General features: G+C 42.8%; 1 protein-coding gene across 1 annotated transcript; it reads left to right on the plus strand.

The window, feature by feature from the left end:
• Positions 1-26180, plus strand: LOC144193178 (zinc finger SWIM domain-containing protein 8-like; the record flags this gene model as incomplete). The annotated part of the gene is made up of 8 exons (XM_077711968.1): positions 1-236; positions 423-691; positions 8782-8935; positions 16841-16935; positions 21108-21280; positions 24797-24904; positions 25865-25946; positions 26060-26180. Coding segments are annotated over exons 2-8 (911 nt in total), but the record flags the coding sequence as incomplete, so codon positions are not given.

Genomic DNA, 26180 nt, shown 5'->3' on the forward strand with positions numbered 1-26180 from the left:
GCAGGTATTACGGACACCACTGTGTACTGACAAACTCCTACGTCAGCTGGGGAAAACAGAAAGTACAACCATATTTTTGTGGCCCAAAGACATGGAGACAACGTATAATTTAATCATCGAAACGACAAACGGAAACAAATCCGTCATTTTTGGGGGGATAACTAAACAGATGGAATTGGGTGTTCAAGGTGTAATTTAATGAAATGATCGAATGAAGCAGTTCCAATTGGTTGCAGGTATTGTCCCTTCAAAGACGGGCCGTGTTGAATTACACAAGAAACGGGCTAATGGCTAAGGCTTAATATAGGGATACCAGTCTAATGTCCATTGTCACCTGTGTAATATACGTATCTTGCTAATGTAAGCGAAGTTACCTAGGGTAAAACACAGACACATTTGCTCAAACTTTTTTTGTGATTTAGACCACAACTCCAAAACGCAACCTTGTTGACGAAGGACGCGAGGAACATGGAGTGAAGACCAATGGACGAATGAAAATTCAAAGCCATCGTTATGGAACTAATGTTTGCTGAGTGGGAAGAAGGGGAGAGATTTTCATTTGAAGACTCTGAACGCTTTGAAGAGGACTCTCTGTGCTCATTTATTTCAGAGGCTGAAAGCCTCTGTCAGAACTGGAGGGGATGGAGGAAGCAGTCTGCTGGACCCACATCTCCTTCTGCAAAGACGAAAGGTTGGATAAGCACACATGTAACACAACAGACGAGTCGCCTCTTATCTAAGTACTAATGTTTGATGTATATATATATATATATATATATATATATATATATATATATATATATATATATATATATATATATATATATATATATATATATATATATATATATATATATATATATATATATATATATATATATATATATATATATATATATATATATATATATATATATATATATATATATATATATATATATATATATATATATATATATATATATATGTGTGTATGTGTATGTGTATGTGTACGTGTACGTGTACGTGTACGTGTACGTGTACGTGTACGTGTACGTGTACGTGTACGTGTACGTGTACGTGTACGTGTACGTGTACGTGTACGTGTACGTGTACGTGTACGTGTACGTGTACGTGTACGTGTACGTGTACGTGTACGTGTACGTGTACGTGTACGTGTACGTGTACGTGTACGTGTACGTGTACGTGTACGTGTACGTGTACGTGTACGTGTACGTGTACGTGTACGTGTACGTGTACGTGTACGTGTACGTGTACGTGTACGTGTACGTGTACGTGTACGTGTACGTGTACGTGTACGTGTACGTGTACGTGTACGTGTACGTGTACGTGTACGTGTACGTGTACGTGTACGTGTACGTGTACGTGTACGTGTACGTATACTGTGTGCGGCCAACCCCCGGGTGGCAGGTAAGCCGTGAGGTGTGGGCCCATTCCAATATCCTTGGACGCATTGGTGTGGGAACAAACAATTTCTTTCGATTACCTCTCCTAGGGTCCGGCTCCACATCCTGGGCCCTTAACACCTCCGCCTCTAACCCTATTTCCATACTGGCCAGAATGCGGGAGGAGGGTAAAATTGTCGGGGACTCTCTCCTCGAGTCAGGGGACTGAAAAACGCGGGACAGGGCATCTGACTTCCCGTTCTTGGAGCCAGGAATATAAGTCAGGGTAAAATCAAACCTATTGAAAAACATGGACCATCTAGCCTGGCGAGGGTTTAACCTTCGGGCCGACCTGAGGTATTCCAAGTTCTTATGATCAGTCAGCACCACGAAGGGTAAACTAGCCCCTTCAAGGTGGTGTCTCCATTCCTCTAGGGCCAATTTAACGGCGAGCAGTTCCCTGTCCCCAATGCCGTAATTACGTTCGGCTGGGGACAACCTACGGGAAAAAAAAGCGCAGGGGTGTACTTTCCCATCTGCTTGCCCGCGCTGGGAGAGGACGGCACCGACGCCTACCTCTGAGGCGTCAACCTCTAACTGAAACTGTAACTTAGGATCTGGGTGGGCGAGGACGGGGGCGGTAGTAAAACGGGATTTTAGGTCACAAAAAGCCGCCTCTGCTGCCTCCGACCAACAGAACGGGAGCTTTGTGGAAGTTAGCGTCGTGAGGGGTGCAGCGACCCTGCTATAATTTCTAATGAAGCGTCGATAGAAATTAGCGAACCCCAAAAAACGTTGTAACTCCCTTCTACCCTTTGGCCTGGGCCACTGGGTCACCGCCTCCACCTTACTGGTGTCCATCCGTATCTCCCCGGCAGCCACCACAAACCCGAGAAAGGTAGTCTCCGAGACGTGGAACTCGCATTTTTCTGCTTTGACGAAAAGGCGGTTCTCCAACAAACGTTGCAGCACTAAGCGTACGTGCTGCACGTGCTCCTCCAGGCTGTTGGAGAATATCAAAATGTCGTCTAGATAAGCGAAAACAAAACGATCAAGCATGTCCCGGAGGACATCATTTATCAATGATTGGAATACTCCCGGGGCATTACGGAGTCCAAAGGGCATGACCAAATATTCAAAATGGCCCTGGGGGGTGGAAAAGGCCGTCTTCCACTCATCCCCCTCCCGAACCCGGACCAAATGATAAGCGTTTCGAAGGTCCAACCTGGTGAAGATGCAAGAACCCTGCAGCAGGGTAAAAACGGAGTCCATGAGTGGCAGCGGGTAATTCCTTTTAACCGTGATTTGGTTTAAGGCACGGTAATCAATGCAGGGACGCAGTGACCCATCTTTCTTGTCCACAAAGAAAAACCCTGCCCCAACAGGGGAGGAGGACGGGCGGATCTGTCCCGATGCTAATGGTACGCCCGTCCAGTGCAGTAATCTTAAGAGGCTTCTCGATAGTCCGGGTTCCAATTCCTAGTTCTGCAATCAATGAGCGGTCGATGAAACTCTCGTCCGCACCGCAGTCGACAAAGGCTGTGGTGTCATGAGTTCTTCCCCCCCAGGAAAGGGAGGCTGGCAGGATACAACGATGGGAGGACTCCCCAATGGCCTGGCTCACCATGACCTGCCTAACTAATGGTGAGCCCTCCCTTTTTACCGGGCGGACCGGGCATGACCGCGAGATGTGGCCTCCCTGGCCGCAATAATAACACAGCGAATACTGGCGGCGTCGTGAGCGTTCCTCCTCCGACAAACCAGCACGTCCTATTTGCATAGGCTCTGACGTCGTCACAGGAGGGGTTGGCGTCGTTGTTGCGGGGGAACCCGGAAGCGAGCGTCGAAGACCAACCCCGGCGCCCCTCCATGATTCGCCCCGTCGCTGCTCCTGTTGTCTCTGTAGTTGGCCGTCGATCCGTATGGCCAACTCCACGAGCTCTTTTAGGGAACCTGGTTGATCTCGGATTGCCAACTCCTCCCTCATAACCACATTTAGGCCCTTCCGGAATATGTGCCGGAGGGCACTATCATTAAACGTGCTCTCGGGGGCCAGGATTTGAAACTCCACGGCATATTTAGCGACGCTCCTGGACCCTTGCCTACAGGCTTCTAAACGATCAGCTGCCTCCCGGTCGCCCACCGGGTGATCGAAAATCCTGCACATCTCATTTGTAAACAGTTCGTAGGACGAGCATATGTGTGAGCCCTGATTCCATACCATGTTCGCCCATGCCAGGGCTTCACCGCGAAGACACCCGATCAGGTAAGCTATTTTGGATTCGTCAGAGGGGTATGAGCGGTATTCCAGTTGGAACACCAGCCGGCATTGAAATAGAAAATGACGGCATGCGCCCAGATCCCCACTGTAAGGGGCGGGAGGGGAAGCCTTGGGCTGGTGGTATGGCAATATCTGAGTTACCTCGGGAGCCACTGTGTAGGGCTGTGCCCCCGGAGAGGACGGCAAAGGCGTCTGTTGAGCCTGTAAGGCTCTTATTTGCTGCGCCATGTTTGACATCTCGGCACAGAGGTACTCCATCATTCTGGTTTGCTGGTCCGTACCTCCGGTAGCTAGGTTGTTCGACGCTCCATCTGCGCCCGCGGGATCCATGCTTCTTATGGCCGGATCGTACTGTTATGATCTTGTAAATGGCCCCAAAGCAGGCGAGATAGAAGTCCAGTTCTTTGTTCACCTTTATTGATACGTGCTCAATTCAACTATATACAATTCGTGTCCTGGTGGTACTCCTGGCTGTTCCTTCTTCCTTTTACCAGTCTGTCTCTTGCCGTAGTTCAAGTCCAATCCTGTCGATGACCTGGGTAGTTCTCCTCCAATCCGCTCCTGGCTGTTCCTTCTTCCTTTTACCAGTCTGTCTCTTGCCGTAGTTCAAATCCAATCCTGTCGATGTCCTGGGTAGTCCTCCTCCAATCCGGGTCGATTATCCTTTGGTTTCTTGATCTCCTTGCGGTCTCAGACTAGGTAGTTCCTGGGCGCGAAAAGGGCAATGAATCAACATAGAACAATGGCCTGTACCAGGGGTTGCTTCAGCGAGCGAGCTGAGATTACGATCCGGCAGCTGGTTGGGTATCCGGTGGCCTTATATCCAGGCAGAACCTTGATTGTCTCCACCTGGCGCCACTCCGCTCGTTGGAGCTGCGCCAGTGATTGGTCGGGTCTGGAACACCCCGCCTCCAGTCACGTCTGAGGCCTGACAATATCTATATCTATATCTATCTATATATATATATATCTATCTATATATATATATATCTATATCTATCTATCTATCTATCTATCTATCTATATATATATATCTCTCTCTCTCTCTCTCTCTCTCTCTCTCTCTCTCTCTCTCTCTCTCTCTCTCTCTCTCTCTCTCTCTCTCTCTCTCTCTCTCTCTCTCTCTCTCTCTCTCTCTCTCTCTCTCTCTCTCTCTCTCTCTCTCTCTCTCTCTCTCTCTCTCTCTCTCTCTCTCCTCGCTCTCTCTCTCTCTCTCTCTCGCTCTCTCTCGCTCTCTCGCTCTCTCCTCGCTCTCTCGCTCTCTCGCTCTCTCGCTCTCTCTCGCTCTCTCGCTTCTCTCGCTCTCTCGCTCTCTCGCTCTCTCGCTCTCTCGCTCTCTCGTCTCTCTCGCTCTCTCATCGCTCTCTCGCTCTCTCGCTCTCTCGCTCTCTCGCTCTCTCGCTCTCTCGCTCTCTCGCTCTCTCGCTCTCTCGCTCTCTCGCTCTCTCGCTCTCGTCGCTCTCCTCGCTCTCTCGCTCTCTCGCTCTCTCGCTTCTCTCGCTCTCTCGCTCTCTCGCTCTCAATCTCTCTCGCTCTCTTCGCTCTCTCGCTCTCTTCGCTCTCTCGCTCTCTCGCTCTCTCGCTCTCTCCGCTCTCTCGCTCTCTCGCTCTCTCGCTCTCTCGCTCTCTCGCTCTCTCGCTCTCTCGCTCTCTCGCCTCATCGCTCTCTTGCTCTCTCGCTCTCTCGCTCTCTCGCTCTCTCGCTCTCTCGCTCTCTCGCTCTCTCGCTCTCTCGCTCTCTCGCTCTCTCGCTCTCTCGCTCTCTCGCTCTCTCGCTCTCTCTCGCTCTCTCGCTCGCTCGTCTCGCTCGCTCGCTCAGCTCGCTCGCTCTCTCGCTCGCTCTCTCGCTCTCTCGCTCTCTCGCTCTCTCGCTCGCTCTCTCGCTATCTCTCTATATATATGTGTGTATGCGTATGCGTGGGTGTGTGTGTGTGTATATATAAAATAACAAATGATTAAAAATGCAGACTCTAAACATATTAATAACATTGTCACATACAGAAATGAAATCAAACATACCAATCTATTAAATGTATTCTAACAGTGACTTACCCTAATTATATAGTTATTTTCCTTGCCATTCAATGAAATTCTCAATAGGTTCATATGTTACAATGACCAATGCTTGTTTAAGATCCCCAGTTAGAATATTCCCCCTTTTTTTCTAATGCTCTACACAAATTTCAAAGAGATCTGATTGTGCTCCATTGAGATAAGGCTGATGCGGCATTGTTTCCTTGGCTGTGATGTCTGTCACCCCGCCAAACGGCCTGCATGTTAGGCCAGGTACACGGCATGGCGGGATTAAAACTGACTGTTTCATCAGTTGTAAATACTCTACCGCCCGCGCCAGGATGTGGGTTTGAACCCCTTCGGGGCGACAGCTTTTTCACATTTCCAACCCATCCTGTTCAAGTTTCTGCTCTTTATGCACAATCACCAGTTGTTAGGTGCCTGTGAGAATCCCCAGGGGGATTACAAAACACAATAAATTCACCAATTTCATTATACGCAGCTGTGTATGATGACAATAAAGACTTGATTCGATTTAAGACAAGTAATCTCAAGTGGTATTTCTGAGATACTGTATGAATCTGAAGCACCTTATTAGGGTCAATATCAATTCAATATCAATTAATAAGGAACCTTATACGCCTGTCTTTGTAAATTCAAAATAGCAAATTATTCAATTTGAAAAAATAAATAATTCATAATTTCTAAATAATAATTTGTAATTTCTAAATAATAATTTCTAAATAATAATTTCTAATTTCTAAATAATAATTTCTAATTTCTAAATAATAATTTCTAATTTCTAAATAATAATTTCTAATTTCTAAATAATAATTTCTAATTTCTAAATAATAATTTCTAATTACAGAAATGACAATTTTCTTACCAGAAGCGTACAATGTTGTTGCTGACATATATCGCTTCTAATGTCAAAACATCTCAATTCTTTCGATGGTTCATATTACTCCAATAGTTGTCACTTTAGAACAAGAAATACAACAACAACAAAAATCTTGCGTCTGGCCAGTTAGATCCCATTTAACCAAGTTTAGACGGCAGCACCCTAGCTAAGATGTTAAGACTTGAGCGGTGCCATCTTGGTTGCAGTAGCAAAAACGGATACAGACTCAAGAAAAATATATAGAGTTAGATAAAACTGGAACCTTACAGAGGAAGTCTTCCACAAGATGGGGAACTTCTGCATAATGCGACCGAGGTTAAAAAATATGCAGAGTCACTCATTCTGGTTTATCCGCACAGTCCCTGAGTAGTCTGGAGCTGAAGAATCAACAGTAACAGAGTTTAACACTTCAGATACTCCGTTTCCGGCCTGGTCAGCGCTGACAGCTCTTCCATCTTATCGGGGAGGGATCTCAGTTATCCCTTAAAAATCGATGGAATGATTGGTCTGAAGCATCACTTCCAGCCTTATCGCAATGGAGCACAAATGTACAATCAATTTCTTTCTGTGTTCCAAAAGGGCAGTCTGTTTTTTGTACGTAGACAAATTCAAAAAGAAAGTAACGTAAGCAACACCAGGAAATATGCCTATAGCTTCACCAAGTCTTTGGGTGCAATAATAGCATACACATTACGCAGATATCAAAGTTTATATTTTTAAGATATAACACGTGACCAAAACCACCACCAGGCTAATATGCTGTTCATTCAGGTGTTTTATTCCACATTAGAATGCAGGTGTTATGTTAGTGCATATAAAAAAATCACTGCATATGTAATAAATGTAAACTTTTATTCAGAAAACTCAGAAATTCAAAAACATCATAGCAGCAATTCAAAAACATCATAGCAGCAATTCAAAAACATCATAGCAGCAATTCAAAAACATCATAGCAGCAATTCAAAAACATCATAGCAGCAATTCAAAAACATCATAGCAGCAATTCAAAAACATCATAGCAGCAATTCAAAAACATCATAGCAGCAATTCAAAAACATCATAGCAGCAATTCAAAAACATCATACGTACTAGTAGTCAGGATGGATCTTCCGCAGTTCTTTGGCGCATAAAAAACATTGTTATGGGAGTTGGGAACGTTGTTTTTTTTGGTCGGTGAGGATGTGCTTGTAAACAGCCATGACCTCATCGATGAGATTGCTGAACTCGACTGCCCTCACCATGTTATCGTCCATTTCTTTGGCCTTTCTTGGGAGGTCTTTGGCTGTATTAAAGAGGTCCTGCAAATTACGTAAAGTAAGGCCACCTTCGTCAGCGTCGTCAGCGTCGTCGTCAGCAGCAGGCTCCTTTTCCTCCTCACTCGCCGACTTGGTCATCTCACCACTCGCATGCACCATGGCATCAAACAAAGATTTAGCCTTACTTCGGATTAAGTTTCCGTCCAGGCTGATTTGCTTCGCCCTACAATCACGGATCCAAATAACCAGTGCATGGAGAGTGTTTGGGAGGCATCACGAAGGGCTTCACAAAACGTATGCTTAACTTGGCGACAAGCGTACTGTATAGTACGAGATAGGCGTGGACTGAGAGTGGGCATCCGTGGTGAATGGGCCAATGGGGAGTCGAGTATATTCAGTGAGCATTCAGCTGGCCAATCAGGTTATGTTTATGCCCGTGATGCGGAAGTGAAACGCCGTGATGCGGAAGTGACGCGGCCGTGATCCCCCATGATGCTTTGTGCATACGTGCATTTTTTGTGTTTTAGAATTTATAAAATGATGAAATTACTAATTCTAATTGAATATTTTGTTTCCACACCCTGTAGGACGATGTAATTTATAATTTTAATTTAATATCTTTAATTTTTTTTTTTTCCCAAAAAAAATCCGCGAAGCTCTGCAGGGAGCAATAAGTGGAACGCGAAGTAGCGAGGGTTCATTGTATAAGCCGTACTCCCGATTCAGTCATCATTTTTTAGTCCGACAAAAGCGGCTTATATGCGAATAAATACGGTATGTTTCTTATTAACTTGAAACATTTCAGTATTGAAATTAGTATTAATCTCAAAAAGTTATGTCTCTAGTTTTGGTGCGAAAATTTTTGGGGATTTTGGTTTTCACTCTAATAAGTTACACATTTCTAGAAATGTATAAAATTGCTGTTCTTTTTTGTCATCTGTTTAGATTTCCAGGTTATTCCACTCGTGGAGTTGTCAGCCAAACAGGTAGCCTTTCATATCCCTTTTGAAGTAGTGGAAAAGGTTTATCCACCTGTACCAGAACAACTCCAGCTTCGAATTGCCTACTGGAGCTTCCCTGAAAATGAGGAAGATATCAGGTGTGTGAATTTCGTACTTTTTTTCAAACCATGATACTTTTTCATTCATTCTTGATATGGTTGCGGGGGTTTCTAGAGCCATACCAAACTGTCTTCGGCAGACTACATCCTAGACTAGTCGCCAGTCAGTCGTAGGGCACGCAGAGACTGACAACATATTTATATTCATGTTAATTTACATATATATGTAAATATGTAAGATTTTAGCTGAGGACTTATTTCCATCTTTAGTCCATTGTGTGGGTTGAAGATAAACGATGACATACTAGACACCCACCCCAGCACATCAAAGTTTTAAACAGCGTTGTGAATGCAATTTGGTTCGTCTTGTTTAATTTTTTTTCTTAAACTTTTAATGAATTTCCATTTTTTATTTGTTTGTGTCTTTTAACTTTCTGTTATAAAACCCTGAACTTTCTATTATCAAGCTATTTTATTATATTTTGTACGTATTTTTTGCCTGCCTCTGTACACATTCAGATTCGCAAGGCTGACTTGATTACATTGGAATACAGTGATACCTGAGTTTGATTTATTTAATAAGGCACAGCACATATTAATGAACATATTTATATTCATGTTAATTTACATATATATGTAAATATGCAAGATTTTAGCTGAGGACTTATTTCCATCTTTAGTCCCTTGTGTGGGTTGAAGATAAACGATGACACATACTAGACACCCACCCCAACACATATCACAGTTTTAAACAGCGTTGTGAATGCAATTTGGTTTGTCTTGTTTAATTTTTTTTCTTAAACTTTTAATGAATTTCCATTTTTTATTTGTTTGTGTCTTTTAACTTTCTGTTATAAAACCCTGAACCTTCTATTATCAAGCTATTTTATTATATTTTGTACGTATTTTTTGCCTGCCTCTGTACACATTCAGATTTGCAAGGCTGACTTGATTACATTGGAATATAGTGATACCTGAGTTTGATTTATTTAATAAGGCACAGCACATATTAATGTACATATTTATATTCATGTTAATGTACATATATATGTAAATATGTAAGATTTTAGCTGAGGACTTATTTCCATCTTTAGTCCCTTGTGTTGGTTGAAGATAAACGATGACACATACTAGACACCTACCCACACACATATCACAGTTTTAAACAGCGTTGTGAATGCAATTTGGTTCGTCTAACAGCCAGGCTTTAAGATTATTGGCAAAGAGGCTCAGAGACGAGAGTTCACGTATGTTAATTGATATTGAGTTCCAGGTATGTCCGGTATGGACTGAGAAGGTGCTTTGGCTGATGTACTCTTTTTGTAAGGAATTACACACCTCTAGAGCCAGCCCTTGTTGGTGTAATAAAAAAAATGTGTACAAAATTTTGCAGTGGAGGAGGACCTTTGTCTTGGAAGATTTACCAAGGTGGCATCTGCATATTTAACACTATTATCCCAGTTCAGGCGTTTTTAAATATCTGACAGTGGTGGTGCGTTTCTTTCCAATACTCTCAAAGCTTGCTTATAAATGTTTTCAACTGGTTTTAGTGTTGTTTTGCAGGCCGATGACCAATTTGTTAGGTTACCCGGACGTTTGGTCGAAAGTCGTTTGGTCGACGGACGTTTGGTCCCTGTTCGAAACGTCGGCCGTACGTTTCGTAGAACGGACGGGCCGTCGATCGGACATTTGGTCGCCGAGTTCGCTCGCTGTCAAATTATGAGAGAGACAGAGAGTTTAATTTTGAAAGCGAGCAACCAAGTAATCTCTCGATCTCAAATTTATAATCATGAAAGAGAGAGCGAGTTTGTAATTGCATTGACAATCTAAGAGCATTAATATCTAAATATCTATTGGCGAATGTGTACATGCTATTCATTGCAGGATTTGCGCGCTTGCCCTGCTCCCAGATTTGCTCGTATTGGCATGTGTATATATTTTTCAAACTACAGCCTGCGGGCCATATATGGCCCGTTAGCCTTTCATCACTCTCAATTTAAAAAACTGCTTCCTTTCGTTGAATAATATGTTCTTAATGTTGAAAGGTCATTGATTTTTACTATAATTTGGAGAAAGTCAGCAGGCCGGATTAAAAATCCTAACGGGCCCTAGTTGCCACATTTTAAACTTCCGTTAAAAAATGTAATTTATTTAATTAGAAAGCATCAGGCTCTCATCAAAATAGACCTATTTCTTTTTTCAAACTGAATAATTTTCTATTTTGCATTTACAAAGACAGGCATATTAGGTTCCTTAACATATTGAACCTAATAATGTGCTTCAGATTCATACAGTATCTCAGAAATACCACTTGAGATGACTTATCTTAAATCAAATCAAATCAAAAGCCTTTATTATCATCATACACAGCTGCGTATAACAAAATTGGTGAATTTATTGGTGAGGTTTATTTGGCTGAGGTGAGGGACTGGAGAAAGAATGGCTCAGAAGACCTCTCATGATGACCAACATTATTGGATGATGTCTTCCCTCACCTGGATACGGGTCACCGGGGCCCCACTCTGGAGCCAGGAGGAAGGGCACGATGGCGAGTGCCTGGTGGCCGGGCCCACACCAATGCGGCCCGGCCGGGCAGAGCCCGAAGAGACGACATTGTTTTCCCCTCACACGGGCTCACCGCCTGTGTGAGGGGCCAAAGAGGTCGGGTGTATAGACAGTTGGGCGGTAGCCAAAGGAGGGATCTTTGGTGGTCCAATCACCGGCTTAAGAAACCGGCTCATGGGATGTGGAATTTCACCCCTCTGGTTAGAAAAGAGCGGTTCACCTCTTCTTACAGCTTTGGTACCACTTCTCTCGAGGGGGGTTGGACACTTCCTATCTGGAGTTTTCCACAGTAAGAGGCGCCGAGAAGTTGTGGACATACTTGTTGCCCCTCAGCTCGGTTGGGGTTTACCCCGGAGGACGAGAGTGTAGAATCCCTCTGTGTTCGGGTGGTGGGACATGACCTAACAGTTTTTGGAGTCCTTGGAAAGGGAGCTGGAGAGTGCTCCTTTGGAGGACTCCCTCGTTCTGCTGGGGGACTTCAATGCTCATGTGGCCAATGACAGTGAGACCAGGAGGGGAGTAATTGGGAAGAACGGCCCCCCTGATCAGAACCCAAGTGGTGTTCTATTGTTGGATTTATGCGCCCGTCGTGGATTGACAATAATGAACACCATGTTCACGCAAACGGTGTCCGTATGTGCACTTGGCACCAGGACACCCTAGGCCGCAGTTCAATGATCGATTTTTTGGTCATGTCATCGGACCTGTGGCCGGATGTCTTGGACACTCGGGTAAAGAGAGGGGCGAAGCTGTCAACAGATCCCCACCTGATAGTGATTTGGCTCCGATGGTGGGGAGAGATGCCCGTGCGTCCCGGGAGACCCAAACGTTTTGTGAGGTTCTCTGGGAACGCCTGTCAAGAGGAGTTTCAATTCCAACCTCTTCCATGTCCGGGAAGAGGCGGGGGACATTGGCCCATGGGATTCTGGAGGCAGCTGAAGGGTACCAAAAGACCAAGTGGCACGCGGCTGTAGTTGTCTCCGAAGCTAAAACCGGCCATGGGAGGAGTTCGGTGAGGCCATGGAGGACGACTTCCGGGTGGCTTCAAGGAAATTCTGGTCCCCCATTTGGCGTCTCAAAGGGGGGGGATGCACCATCAACACTGTATAGTGGGGATGGGGCGCTGCTGACCTCGAGTGGGAATAATGTGAATCGGTGGGCCAAATACTTCCTCAATTTTAGCCCAACCAATCTTCATGTGCTCTGTGGACTTAAAGAAGACTTTCGACCGTCCCCCCCTGGGAAGTCGTGTGGGGGGTACTCTGGGAGTATGGGGTTCCGTAATTCCTTTATAACTGGTGTCAGAGTCTTGTCTGCGTTGCCGGCAGTACACCGTTCCTAGTGGGGATTTGACCTCGCAAGGGCTGCCCTAAGTCACCGATTCTGATCATTACTTTTATCGACAGAATATCTAGGCCAGGGGTGGGAAACCGATCCTCGAGGACCGCTGTGGGTGCCTGTCTTTGTATATGCAAAATATCTAATTAGTCAATTTAAAAAAAAATCTATCTTGATTAGAGCCTAATGCTTTCTAATGAAAGAAATTTAAATTTTCGGACGTTTGGTCGCCGGACGTTTGGTGGTCCGGACGTTTGGTGGCCCGGACGTTTGGTGGCCCGGACGTTTGGTGGCCCGGACGTTTGGTGGCCCGGACGTTTGGTGGCCCGGACGTTTGGTGGCCCGGACGTTTGGTGGCCCGGACGTTTGGTGGCCCGGACGTTTGGTGGCCCGGACGTTTGGTGGCCCGGACGTTTGGTGGCCCGGACGTTTGGTCGCCCGGACGTTTGGTGGCCCGGACGTTTGGTGGCCCGGACGTTTGGTGGCTCGGACGTTTGGTCGCCCGGACGTTTGGTCGCCCGGACGTTTGGTCGCCCGGACGTTTGGTCGCCCGGACGTTTGGTCGCCCGGACGTTTGGTTGCCGGACGTTTGGTCTTAGTATACTTTTAGCCCAGAACTTTAACATTAAAAAAGGGCAATAAGTAAAATGTACTTATTAAAAAGAAGACAACAAATTCACAGATGGTGTTTTTATTGCACCAGTAAATGTTGATTCATGAGTTTGATATCTAAATATATACTGTTGAAACCATTCATGTACTACTAAAAAATGACCATCTCAAGTATTTCAACATTGCAAGTTCCCCCAGAGAGAATGAAGGTTCATTGGCCGCCTATTACAGTCAATGGCAGTAGTTGGTGTGTTAAACGAGTGCTCTTATTGATATTTTGATATTATGAATAGAATTTTGAGAGCTGGTTTCAACAGTACTTAGATATTGAACAGTACTTAGATATTAACCTCTCTCTCATGAATCAACAGTAGATATTTAGATATTAAGCTCTTGTTGTGTGCTGTTTTCAACAATACTTACTCTGTCACCATTTGACTGGCGACCAAAAGACCGGGGACCAACGGGGACCAAACGTACGGCGACCAAACGTCACTGCTCAAATATCACTGCTCAAATATCGCTGCTCAAATATCACTGCTCAAATATCGCTGCTCAAATGTCGCTGCTCAAATGTCGCTGCTCAAATGTCGCTGCTCAAATGTCGCTGCTCAAATGTCGCTGCTCAAATGTCGCTGCTCAAATGTCGCTGCTCAAATGTCGCTGCTCAATTGTCGCTGCTCAAATGTCGCTGCTCAAATGTCGCTGCTCAAATGTCGCTGCTCAAATGTCGCTGCTCAAATGTCGCTGCTCAAATGTCGCTGCTCAAATGTCGCTGCTCAAATGTCGCTGCTCAAATGTCGCTGCTCAAATGTCGCTGCTCAAATGTCGCTGCTCAAATGTCGCTGCTCAAATGTCGCTGCTCAAATGTCGCTGCTCAATTGTCGCTGCTCAAATGTCGCTGCTCAAATGTCGCTGCTCAAATGTCGCTGCTCAAATGTCGCTGCTCAAATGTCGCTGCTCAAATGCCGCTGCCCAAATGCCGCTGCCCAAATGCCGCTGCCCAAATGCCGCTGCCCAAATGCCGCTGCCCAAATGCCGCTGCCCAAATGCCGCTGCCCAAATGCCGCTGCTCAAATGCCGCTGCTCAAATGCCGCTGCTCAAATGCCGCTGCTCAAATGCCGCTGCTCAAATGCCGCTGCTCAAATGCCGCTGCTCAAATGCCGCTGCTCAAATGCCGCTGCTCAAATGCCGCTGCTCAAATGCCGCTGCTCAAATGCCGCTGCTCAAATGCCGCTGCTCAAATGCCGCTGCTCAAATGCCGCTGCTCAAATGCCGCTGCTCAAATGCCGCTGCTCAAATGCCGCTGCTCAAATGCCGCTGCTCAAATGCCGCTGCTCAAATGCCGCTGCTCAAATGCCGCTGCTCTAATGCCGCTGCTCAAATGCCGCTGCTCAAATGCCGCTGCTCAAATGCCGCTGCTCAAATGCCGCTGCTCAAATGCCGCTGCTCAAATGCCGCTGCTCAAATGCCGCTGCTCAAATGCCGCTGCTCAAATGCCGCTGCTCAAATGCCGCTGCTCAAATGCCGCTGCTCAAATGCCGCTGCTCAAATGCCGCTGCTCAAATGCCGCTGCTCAAATGCCGCTGCTCAAATGCCGCTGCTCAAATGCCGCTGCTCAAATGCCGCTGCTCAAATGCCGCTGCTCAAATGCCGCTGCTCAAATGCCGCTGCTCAAATGCCGCTGCTCAAATGCCGCTGCTCAAATGCCGCTGCTCAAATGCCGCTGCTCAAATGCCGCTGCTCAAATGCCGCTGCTCAAATATCACTGTCTGCTTTATCATTTATTTAACTGCATTTACTGATCCAAACGACCAATGACTTATACTGCCATTTATAAAACAAGTTTTGTTCAGATATTCTTTTTTCTTCCCATTCATTTTCAGATCATAAGACCTTAAAGCTCATAGCAACAGTACTAATCGGGAATTGTAGTTTCCATGAATCCAACTACCGTATTAACCTGTATATAAGCTGCCCGTGCCTACAAGCCGCACTCTTAAAATTGTGTGTGTAATTTTACAATTTTTCGCGTACAACCTCCCCCTGATTCCCAAATTTCACCTCCGTGTTCATGCTTTTAATAGGAGAACAAATGTTGTTACACTGAAAGGAAAATCTTCAGTAAATTCATCACGTGGTATTTCTGAGATACTGTATGAAACAAAAACACATTTATAGGGTCAATATCATAAGGACATGCCTGTCTTTGTAAATCCAAAATATCAAATTATTCAATTTGATAAAAGAAAGAAGTCTATCTTTATGAGAAACAAATGCTTTCTAATTACAGAAATTACAATTTTCTCACCATAGATTTAAGATGTTGTTGCAGCCATATTGCTTCTATTGTCAAAATATCTAAATTCTTTCGATGTTTCATATTACTCCAATAGATGTCACTTGCAAACTAGGAATAAAACGGAAAAAAATCAAGGTGGAATTTTGTTTTATTTCAAAATAAAGGCTACTCTTGTCTGGCAAAATCAAATGTAGATGGCAGCACCCCGACCTTACTAAGATGCCCGTACCCCGACCTCGCTAAGATGGCCGTTCGCGACCTCGCTAAAATGGCCATGCCCCGAGCAAGAAGTGACGGGAACGTTTCGCATTTTTTATGCAAGATACGTTTTTTTCATAAAATTCATTCATAGACATCAAAATCAATGTACTTTAGCATTTGATCTACAGTGTTCCCTCGCTACTTTGCGCTTCAGCTATCGCGGACTCGGAGCTTCGCGGATTATTTTCAGGAAAAAAAAATTAAAGATATTAAGTTAAAATTATAAATTACATCATTTTACAAGAGGTGGAAACAAAATATTCAATAAGAATTAGTAATTGCATCAAAAAAAGGTCAAAGAAATGGTCAATAACATGGTGAGAGTTCAGGAATCGCATTGATGACTTCACCGCCCAAAAAAACACAATGTTCACAACTCCCACTAACGATGTTTTTTACGTGCAAAAAACTGCAGAAGATCCTCCATCCGGACTACTACGATGTTTTTGCTTGATGGTGCTTTTGTGCACGTCTTAGACGTTTTTTTAAGCATTTTTGAAGGGGCACGCCTACTTCGCGGAAATGCAGATTTTGCGGGGGGTCCCGGTCCCCATTAACCGCGATAAGCGAGGGAACACTGTATTTAGAAATCCATGATCGTATTAGCCGCATTGTCTTTTGTCACGGCGACATGCGTCGTGACGTCACATCGTAATGGTGGCGCCTAGTTGCAAGTTCTGGCATGTCTGTGTTTTTATGTCCATGTAAGCTGTACTCTCAATTCAGTCATTTTTTTGTCCGACAAAAGCGGCTTATATGCGAGTAAATACGGTATTACTATTCTATTCATTACGTGCCGTAAGATTATGGGCTTTGGCCGATTAATTTTCTTTTTTTCCCCTGTCTTTACAATCTTTTATTGCAGGTTGTATTCGTGCTTGGCAAACGGAAGTCCAGATGAGTTTCAACGTGGTGAGCAGTTGCATCGAATCAAAGCTGTGAAAGACCCCCTGCAAATTGGTGTGTTATTTTGACAGTATTGACTTCCACTAAAAAACACAAGTCATGTTCAGCATGTAACATTGTCATTCTTCTAGGACAAATTGGCTGCTAAGTAGTAATAGTTCTTACTTAGGCTTTTTAACTTTTTGGTTGTAATCATACAGATGTTATTTAAGTCGACTTGAAACCCTATTCCTTGGTGTTTTTCTATCAGCTCTGTCTGTCTAATAAGCATTAGAAATGGAATGTATTTAATACATTAAAGTTGATTGTTGCTACTGCTCCGTTAATGATAGAGAAACACAGTGGTCACTCAAATTCATTCATGGTTAGTTTTTGTCTCAATGAATGTGGAGTTTATGTGCTTTACTAAAAAAAACCCTCTGTTACCATGTGTCTTACTTAGTTTTGTGTAGGAGGTATTCCTCCTGATTTGTTGTGAGAGATGCTGTGTTTTTCAAACCTTTTTATCTCCTAGTTTAATGCTTACACATAGATTTCTGTGCTTTTTGTGGATTGTTAAGAGTGAACACCATGTTCAGATATGTACTGTGACCCTTCTTCACTTGTGGCTTCAACTTTTGCTGCTTCACTGCATTGCAGATTTTTTTCTGAGGGGATATTAAAAAAAAAGTAAAAATGTCTAAATCTACGCTGAAAAGTGCAACACGAAAAATGGAGGAGCGCGGGGCTGCGCTTCACCTCTCAGCGCCGAGAAAAGATCTACAATAGAGGGAGAATGTGCGCGCCAAATATCCTAGACAGTGATACCTTGACATACGAGTGCCCAGATATACGAGGAATTTCAGATATGAATAAAATTCCGAGCTAATATTTCCCTTGAGACATGGGACAAATTTTGAGATTGGATTGGATAACTTTGTTCATCGCGTATTCGGGATATTCATTGTCACAGTAGCAACAAGGTGAGAATGCAGATACAGAAAAAGGCATTTTAGACATAGAAAGATAGAAAGAAACCAAGCCACGTGACGGGTGGGGCCGAGTCGCAAAGGCCACCGACCTGATTCTGAGACCGTCTGGACCGGTAGGTTTCCTTGCCTCGATCTTCTTTAGCTGTTTTATCACCTGATCGGCAGTAATTATAGAGACTGGTGGAAGAGTGGGAGGAGGAGGAGAAAGAGGGGGGAGAGTTGCTTCACTGAAAAAATGCATCGCTCTGACCAGTGCTGGCGAAGACATTACAAAGAGGGAGTTGCGACCGGAGATATTACATGAGGAGTTGCGGGGGTGAGAGCCAGTGCCCCTGATATTCTTATGAGCAGCCAACGAGAAGTAATATATACTGCTCGTATTCGCGATCGCTCTGGCATTCGCGCTGAGGGACAGAAAAAAACACTGAAAAAATGCAACACTCCACCCAGTGCTCATAGATATCTGTTATACACGAAAGAGATGCAGCAATAAAGATGTGCTACAATGCTAAAGAGCTCTCATTTTTTAGCCACTTGGCTTTCTCATATCTCAAAATTTTTCTGTAGCTAGAGATAATTATTTGCTCGAAATTTTACTCGTATCTCAAAATGCTCGTATGTTGGGGTGCTTGCATTTCGAGGTAACACTGTAGTTGTTAGTTGTTTGAGGACCGTGGAATGAATTAGAGAATTTAGATATAACGTACACCTACTTACAAAATGTTCTAGTTACGATAAAAGCTCGGGAACTTGTTAATTTTGTAAGTACAGCTGTATATTAATATCTAAATAATCTATATATAAAAATAAATAATTTAAATACTGTACCCAAAATGAAAATGGCTCCTCTCAACTTGATATACAGACGCTCCCCTACTTACGAACATTCAACTTACGAACAAACGGTACTTACGAACAGGTCAGCAAATTGCAAGGAAGAGGCAAGCCATTTCACTTGAAACGAAAGCTGCAAAAATAAAGATGCTTGATGCGTGTGAGAAAGTGGTGAGCTTTGCACGGGAATACAACTTGAATCGTTCAACCGTCAGTACCATTTATAAACAGAAAGATCGAGCAGCAGGACCCAAATAAAGAACGTTGCACAAAGGTTGCAAATCAATTGAATGATGCCATACAGTGGTAAAACATTTATGATGAAAAAAAGAAGAAAACTGCAATCGTCATTTCGGCCAGTTTCTCGTAAATCTCTTTTTCCATCTTTCTAATGTATGTATACAGTACTGTATATGTTCTCTCCATTTTATTGAATGTTTTTTTTCAAAAATATACAAATGCACTTGTATAAACCTCCAACATTCTTATATAGGCCTTAAACATAAATTATAATACAAAATATAGCACTGAAACAACTTCAATTTGAACAATTTCAACTTATGAACACTTTCAACTTATGAACAAGCGCTCGGAACCTAACTCGTTCGCAAGTAGGGGAGCGTCTGTAAAAAAAAAAAAAAACAGTTTCATTGGAGTTTTAGTCCTCCACAGTCCTGACCTTGAAGGGGAGCCCCCTTTCAGCGAGGTACAACTTTGCGTTCGGTTGCTCATCCAGTAGACCGGCAGCAGGGCTTTGGTCTTGATTTTTAAAGCATGAGGACATTCAATCTTGGAGATTAAGGCTGGCTTTCCCATTAAAGATACATGATGGATGAGACGCAGATGATCCGTGTCAACCCAGGGAGTTTCAGTTCATCTTTGAATAAGAATGTCCAGCAAGGCATCCTCTTCCAAAAACACTTGCTAACCATTCCCCTAAACATAAAGCCCTGACATCCGCCTGTATTCATCTCCTGTCTTCTGGTTGCGATTTAGCATACATTTTGACATTTTACTTAACTTTTTAGTTTTATATTTAATATAAAATCTAGTTAGAGTGTCTGCCTCACAGCTCTGGGGTCCTGAGTTCAAATCCAAGTCACGTCCACCTGTGTTAGCATGTTCTCCCCGGACTTGTGTGGGTTTCCTCCGGGTACTCTGGTTCCCACATTCCAATAACATGCATAATAGGCTGATTGAACACTCCAACATGTGCGTGCGTGGTTCTCCGTCTCCTTGTGCCCTGCGATCGGGTGGCCAAGGATTCAGGGTGTCCGCCACCTTTGTCCCGGATTCAGCTGGGATAGGCTACAGACACCCCCCCCCCCGCAACCCTAATGAGGATGAAGCGGTTCAGAAAATTATACGTAAGAGAGGAGATATAATAGAGGGAGAGAAGGAGAGAGAGGGGGAGAGAAAGAGAGAAGGGGAGAGAGCCGGAGAGAAGGACTAGGGGGAATGAGAGGGGGAGACAGATAGAGAGGGAGAGAGAGAGACGGGGAGAGACGGAGAGAGACGGAGAGAGACGGAGAGAGACGAAGAGAGAGACGGAGAGAGAGACGGAGAGAGAGACGGAGAGAGAGACAGAGAGAGAGACAGAGAGAGAGACGGAGAGAGAGAGACGGAGAGAGAGAGACGGAGAGAGAGAGAGACGGAGAGAGAGAGACGGAGAGAGAGAGACGGAGAGAGAGAGACGGAGAGAGAGAGACGGAGAGAGAGAGACGGAGAGAGAGAGAGACGGAGAGAGAGAGAGAGAGACGGAGAGAGAGAGAGAGACGGAGAGAGAGAGAGAGAGACGGAGAGAGAGAGAGAGAGACGGAGAGAGAGAGAGAGAGACGGAGAGAGAGAGAGACGGAGAGAGAGAGAGACGGAGAGAGAGAGAGACGGAGAGAGAGAGAGAGACGGAGAGAGAGAGAGAGACGGAGAGAGAGAGACGGAGAGAGATAGAGACGGAGAGAGAGAGACGGAGAGAGAGAGAGACGGAGAGAGAGAGAGACGGAGAGAGAGAGAGACGGAGAGAGAGAGACGGAGAGAGAGAGACGGAGAGAGAGAGACAGAGTGTTTCATTTCACCTCCTTGTTCCTGAGCTACCACAATCTACCCATTGTTTGAAGGTATCTACACGGGAGAGTTGCTGTTCTCTTAAGCAGCCTCTCGCTTGGGCCACCTGGCTTTATGCTCGTATATCATAATTGGTTTGTATCTCAAGGTAAATATTTGCTCTTATTTTTACTCGCATGTCGGGCCACTTGTATGTCATCGTATTACTGTAAAAATCTTTCATAACCTGGATTTTTTTGCACCCTAGTGGCATTCATAAGTAGAGGTATGACTATATATAAATGTAGGTGTCTGTATACTAAAGATATGTAGTACATTTACATTTATATATATATATATATAAATCTTTTTTTCTATCAGGTTTCCATCTCAGTGCTACAGTTGTCTCCAGTCAGTCTGGACAATCAAAAGGCTCCTACAACATGGCTGTCATGTTTGATCGTTGCCGTATCACCTCCTGCAGTTGTACGTGTGGTGCTGGGGCAAAATGGTGTGCACATGTGGTGGCACTGTGTCTCTTTAGGATCCACAATGTAAGTCATAAGTGTTGTGTGGTTTGGAAACAAAATATGGTATGGGCCATTTTATATTAGAATATCATTAATATGCTAAGGTTTTATGCATTTTTATTTGCATTAATTCATACAACATGGAATTCTTTACATCACTCAAATTTGACCTTAACATTAAACACCTGCCGCCAAGATTGCATTCATTAAGGAAGACATCATCTCTAATTTTTTACCTTCAAGTATTTTTTACTTTTAAAAATCTCACAATCACAAGTTTTACTCACAAAAATATGATTACATCTTGTTAGTCTGGTAAAGAATCAGTAATCAAGACTGACACAAAATGAGCGCTTTTGAAATTGCAATAAAAAACATTTTTGTTACGAGTTTTCTTGACCTAACTGAAACTAAGTAATCAAGGGTAAGTATTACGACATCAGGTGTGTGACTCATTGGAAAGCAGTTTAGTATCTTAGATTTTTCGTAGGTATAGCAGCAATTTACATTGAATTACCATATTTTGTTCCAAAATCTTAGCCATTATATACCCTTTAAAAATGATGAAGGTATATCACTTCTGAATGGAATATGAATGCAAATATATTTCTGTATGTAAAGACAGAAAAATATAAGAAAACTATTTATTAGCCATTAAAATGTCGCCACAATACCTAACCAAACAAAAGTAACTCAGTTCAAGCATGCAATTGGTGAAAGGGTTGGTTGAGCTCAAATCTCCTTCTCTATGCTTGCTCACCCGTCACTCACATGGGTCATGTGGCCACGTGATGCTACTCGATGTGCATTTGCGCGAGAAAAATGGCTGATGGGTTTTACTTCCGAAAATAGAGCTTTCTGAGGAGCCGGGAGTCCCTGCAAGGGTGGATTTTTATCAGAAATGTGAGGCCCGGGAAACGTAAATTTTTATGTAATGCGCAACATGTAATTCAAAACTAGTTTAGTGTTAAATATGAATAACCGTATTTACTCATATAAGCCACCTGCGCGTCTAAGCCGCACCCTTAAAATTGCCTTAAAATCTTTTAATTTTACAATTTGTCACGTATGAGCCAACCTCCTTATTCCCAATTTTCACCTCAATTATCATGGTTTTAAAAGGGAGTACAAATGTATTACTTTGAAGGGAAAATCTTAAGAAAAATCACCACAAGTGGTATTTCTGAGATACTGTATGAATCAAAAGTATATTGTTAGGGTCAATATCATAAGTTAATATTCCTGCCTTTATAAATTCAAAATATAAAATTATTCAATTAAAAAAGAGTATATCTTGATGAGAACCTGATGCTTTTTAATTGCAGAATTACAATTTTAATTACAATTATTTTGCCAGAAGGTTAAGATGTGGTAGCACTACTGCTTCTAATTTCAACATATTTCAATTCTTTTGATGGTTCATGTTATCCCAAAATTGCTGGATGACCAGTGAGACACAGGCACTCATTAAATGCCGTAACACCGCCTTCAGGTCAGGGGACAAAGTACAATACAGCGCTGTCAGAGCAGAGCTGAAGAGAGGCATTAAAAAGGCCAAGGCAGCATATACAAGCAAAACTGAAGATCTCTTCACAGTAAATAACCCAAAGAAGATGTGGCAGGGAATATGACATATTACAATTACAATGACAATAATTTGACTGTTAAACCAGATGCCTAACTAGCAGAGGAACTGAACCGTTTGTTTGTCCGCTTTGAGACTGACAAATCAGACCCAGTCTCAACACATCCACCACCACCCTGCGGCAGTACACAGGAGCTTCAGGAACATGAAGTGAGAACGGTATTGCCGACTGTGAAATAGACTTAAAGACAGTTTTTTCCCAAAGCCATCAGGACTCTGAATTTGCTTTAGCCCGACACACAATCTTTTCTGTGCAATAACAATGTGCAATATTTTAGAATTCACTTTTTATACTTTATATTAATATTGTTTCTTTTCTTACTGGGAAAACGTACTTTGTGGAGTAGCACCACCAATTTATTATTCACAGCTGTGTATGATGACAACAAAGGCTTTTGATTTGAATTGTAACTAATCACTTACAAACAAAATTAAAACGAAAAAAAAATCAAATTGGATTTTTTTTTTAAATTTGGCCAGTCAGATCATGTTTACCAAGGGTAAACAGAAGGCAGTGCCCTAGCTAAGATGGCCGAGCCCCACCTAGGTAAGATGGCTGTGTACAAAGCGAGCAGTGACGGGTACGTGAGTTTTTCAGTTTATTGCACTAAACCTACATTTTTTGTTCTTGAATTTCATTCATAGAAGTCAAAATAAATTTTATATAGTGTTATATCTGTTTAACTTTTCTCTATTTTGAAATACATTACCGCATCGGGGCAGTTGCTTGCATCATGGTGCCGTTTTGTTGTGACGTCATCGTACTATGGTGGCGTCAACTTGCAGTTTCGTGCATGTCATGATTTTATGCACATATAAGCCGTATCCTTGATTCAATCATTATTTTGTCCGACAAAACCGGCTTATATTCGAGTAAATACGGTAGTATAAAAACATTTCTGTTTTGTTGTGTCCCAATTAGAGCCCTCCGAAATTTGATCATAATAATCCTATACCGCTCAGTGAGTAAGGTACTAATTTTAAAGCAAAATAATTTATTTTACCTAACAGATTTTGTATAGCGCAGTCAGTTGAATGGTATCTTACTTTAGGATATGAAAAGGCAGACATCTGTATTTGTTGAATATGACGTGATTTTTATTTTTCAAAGGAAGTGAGCATTTAGCAGCTAACTGTGAACTCAAGACTGCAAGGAATGAACATTTTGCCTTTTCCTCGCAAACATGGGAAGTCTTGTACATTTTTTTCTACATTTTGCACCATTTACAAATGCGGTAAATCTGCAAGTTTTCTTTTTTGAAGTTTCACCTTTTGATCACGAAAATTGTCTTTTGGTCTTCAATGTAGTAAAAACCACTCCACAATGTGTAAAGAAGTGTATTTTTTTGGGGTTGAATATTAGTTCTACTGTGTTTTGATGACAAATAAGCATCTGATGAGAAATGTAGAATTTTTTTTATTGTATATCGCAACAGGCCTTCTAAAATGTTCTCTTTGCTTAGATGCCATCTTAATGATATTCCATATGCTGTGTATGTAGTTACATGCACATCAAATGGAATGGATTATATTGAAGATTAATAAAGTTTGACCTTGAGAATCTTCTGTCACAATGGAAGGGAACATCACAGAAAATTATCTACAAATAGGGAAGAAGTGTTTTTTTAGGTGTCATGATTCATAGCCTGGTCTCAAACTCTGGTCCTCGAGATAACATATCAAGCTGTCCATGTCATCTTCCTCAAACTCAACAAAATCAAATGATTCTTTCCTATCTCTTTAATCTCTTTAAAAGCCTGATAATGAGCCTGGTTAATTATGTACACATTTACAATTTAGGGTTAGTTGTCTAGTCGTACATTTGCCTTATTTGGCTACCTCAGAAATGAAGGAGTGGATCTTCCAATGTCAATTCATGCTTGTTTTCTGCACAGGCCTCAGCTGTCTGTTTGAGGGCCCCGGTGTCAGAGTCTTTATCCAGGCTGCAGAGAGATCAGCTTCAAAAATTTGCCCAGTATCTCATTAGTGAGCTTCCTCAACAGGTATATTTCTTTTCCTAAATTTTATTTATATTTCTCTTTGCATTCTGTTGGTAGTTTTACAAAATTAGAACTGTCCTGTTGTAGACTAGGGACATTTAATTTGAAAAAATTAAGTGAAGGAAATAGACTTGACGGACGCGCTTGTAACAAACTTTAAATCTAACTTAAATGAACTTTGATTACTATACACACTTAAAATACACTTTCATCTCATCTTACACTAATTTTAAACCTTGTGCAATTACAGACAGTGATGTTCCTATTCGTACTTGTTCTTCTCTTGCACCCCATTCATATCAGGGCTTTTCTTCTATATAAAATTAGTGTGTCAGCATGAAATGTATCGTGACAGTCAAGTGATCAGGGTCATACAGTGACATTTACATAAATTTTAATTTAGTACATACACAAGGTGCACCGACTGATTGGGCACCCCGTCCAATTTAAAAAACTTTTAAGTGCGCCATTTTGGCATGAAAATAGGGTATTTTCCATCTCTATTTTTCCATCTCATTGGGTGCCAATGATACAAAATCTTGTGAACTAAAATCCACACACAGGGTGCCAATTGAATTTTTCATTTTCATATTTTCTTCCCGGCAGTATTGACTTATATATGTGGTCTATGCTCTTGTCGTATTTTAGGACTAGACTGTGCAGGTTTTTAAATTTATTAGTTGTATCTGTTGGTTTACACCCCAGTTGTCAATTGTGTACCACTGAGTTTTTAATTGGCCTTAATTAGATATTTATCTGTCGTATGAGTACAACCTCAATCGACCCCATGTAACCCCACACTCAATTTACACCACCATTAACTTTTTCAAATAAAATTTTACTTTCCACTTAGACTGGTCAGTGTAAGTCGAATCCCAAAGTATGATAGCCCATGGCATTCACAATCATTTTTCACTCTGCGGTGTATTCTATATCTGTCAACGTGGAATGTTGTTTCTTCAGATTTTACCTACAGCCCAACGGCTACTAGATGAGTTGTTGTCCTCTCAGTCTACAGCAATCAACACTTTATGTGGAGCTCCAGGTAATACAAATATAATTTTTAGAACTGGAAAATCATGGCAAAATTAATTAGTATTTAATCTTGGATGACTAACAGTGTTATAATGACAATAATGTGTGTTGTGATGTTTAAAGATCCGACAGCTGGACCTTCAGCCACTGATCAGAGCACCTGGTACTTGGATGAATCGACTCTCAGTGACAACATTAAAAGGACTCTGCATAAATTCTGTGGACCTTCACCCGTGGTGTTCAG

Source organism: Stigmatopora nigra, unplaced genomic scaffold, assembly GCF_051989575.1.
Source record: "Stigmatopora nigra isolate UIUO_SnigA unplaced genomic scaffold, RoL_Snig_1.1 HiC_scaffold_146, whole genome shotgun sequence".
In the NCBI taxonomy this organism is placed as follows: Eukaryota; Metazoa; Chordata; class Actinopteri; order Syngnathiformes; family Syngnathidae; genus Stigmatopora; species Stigmatopora nigra.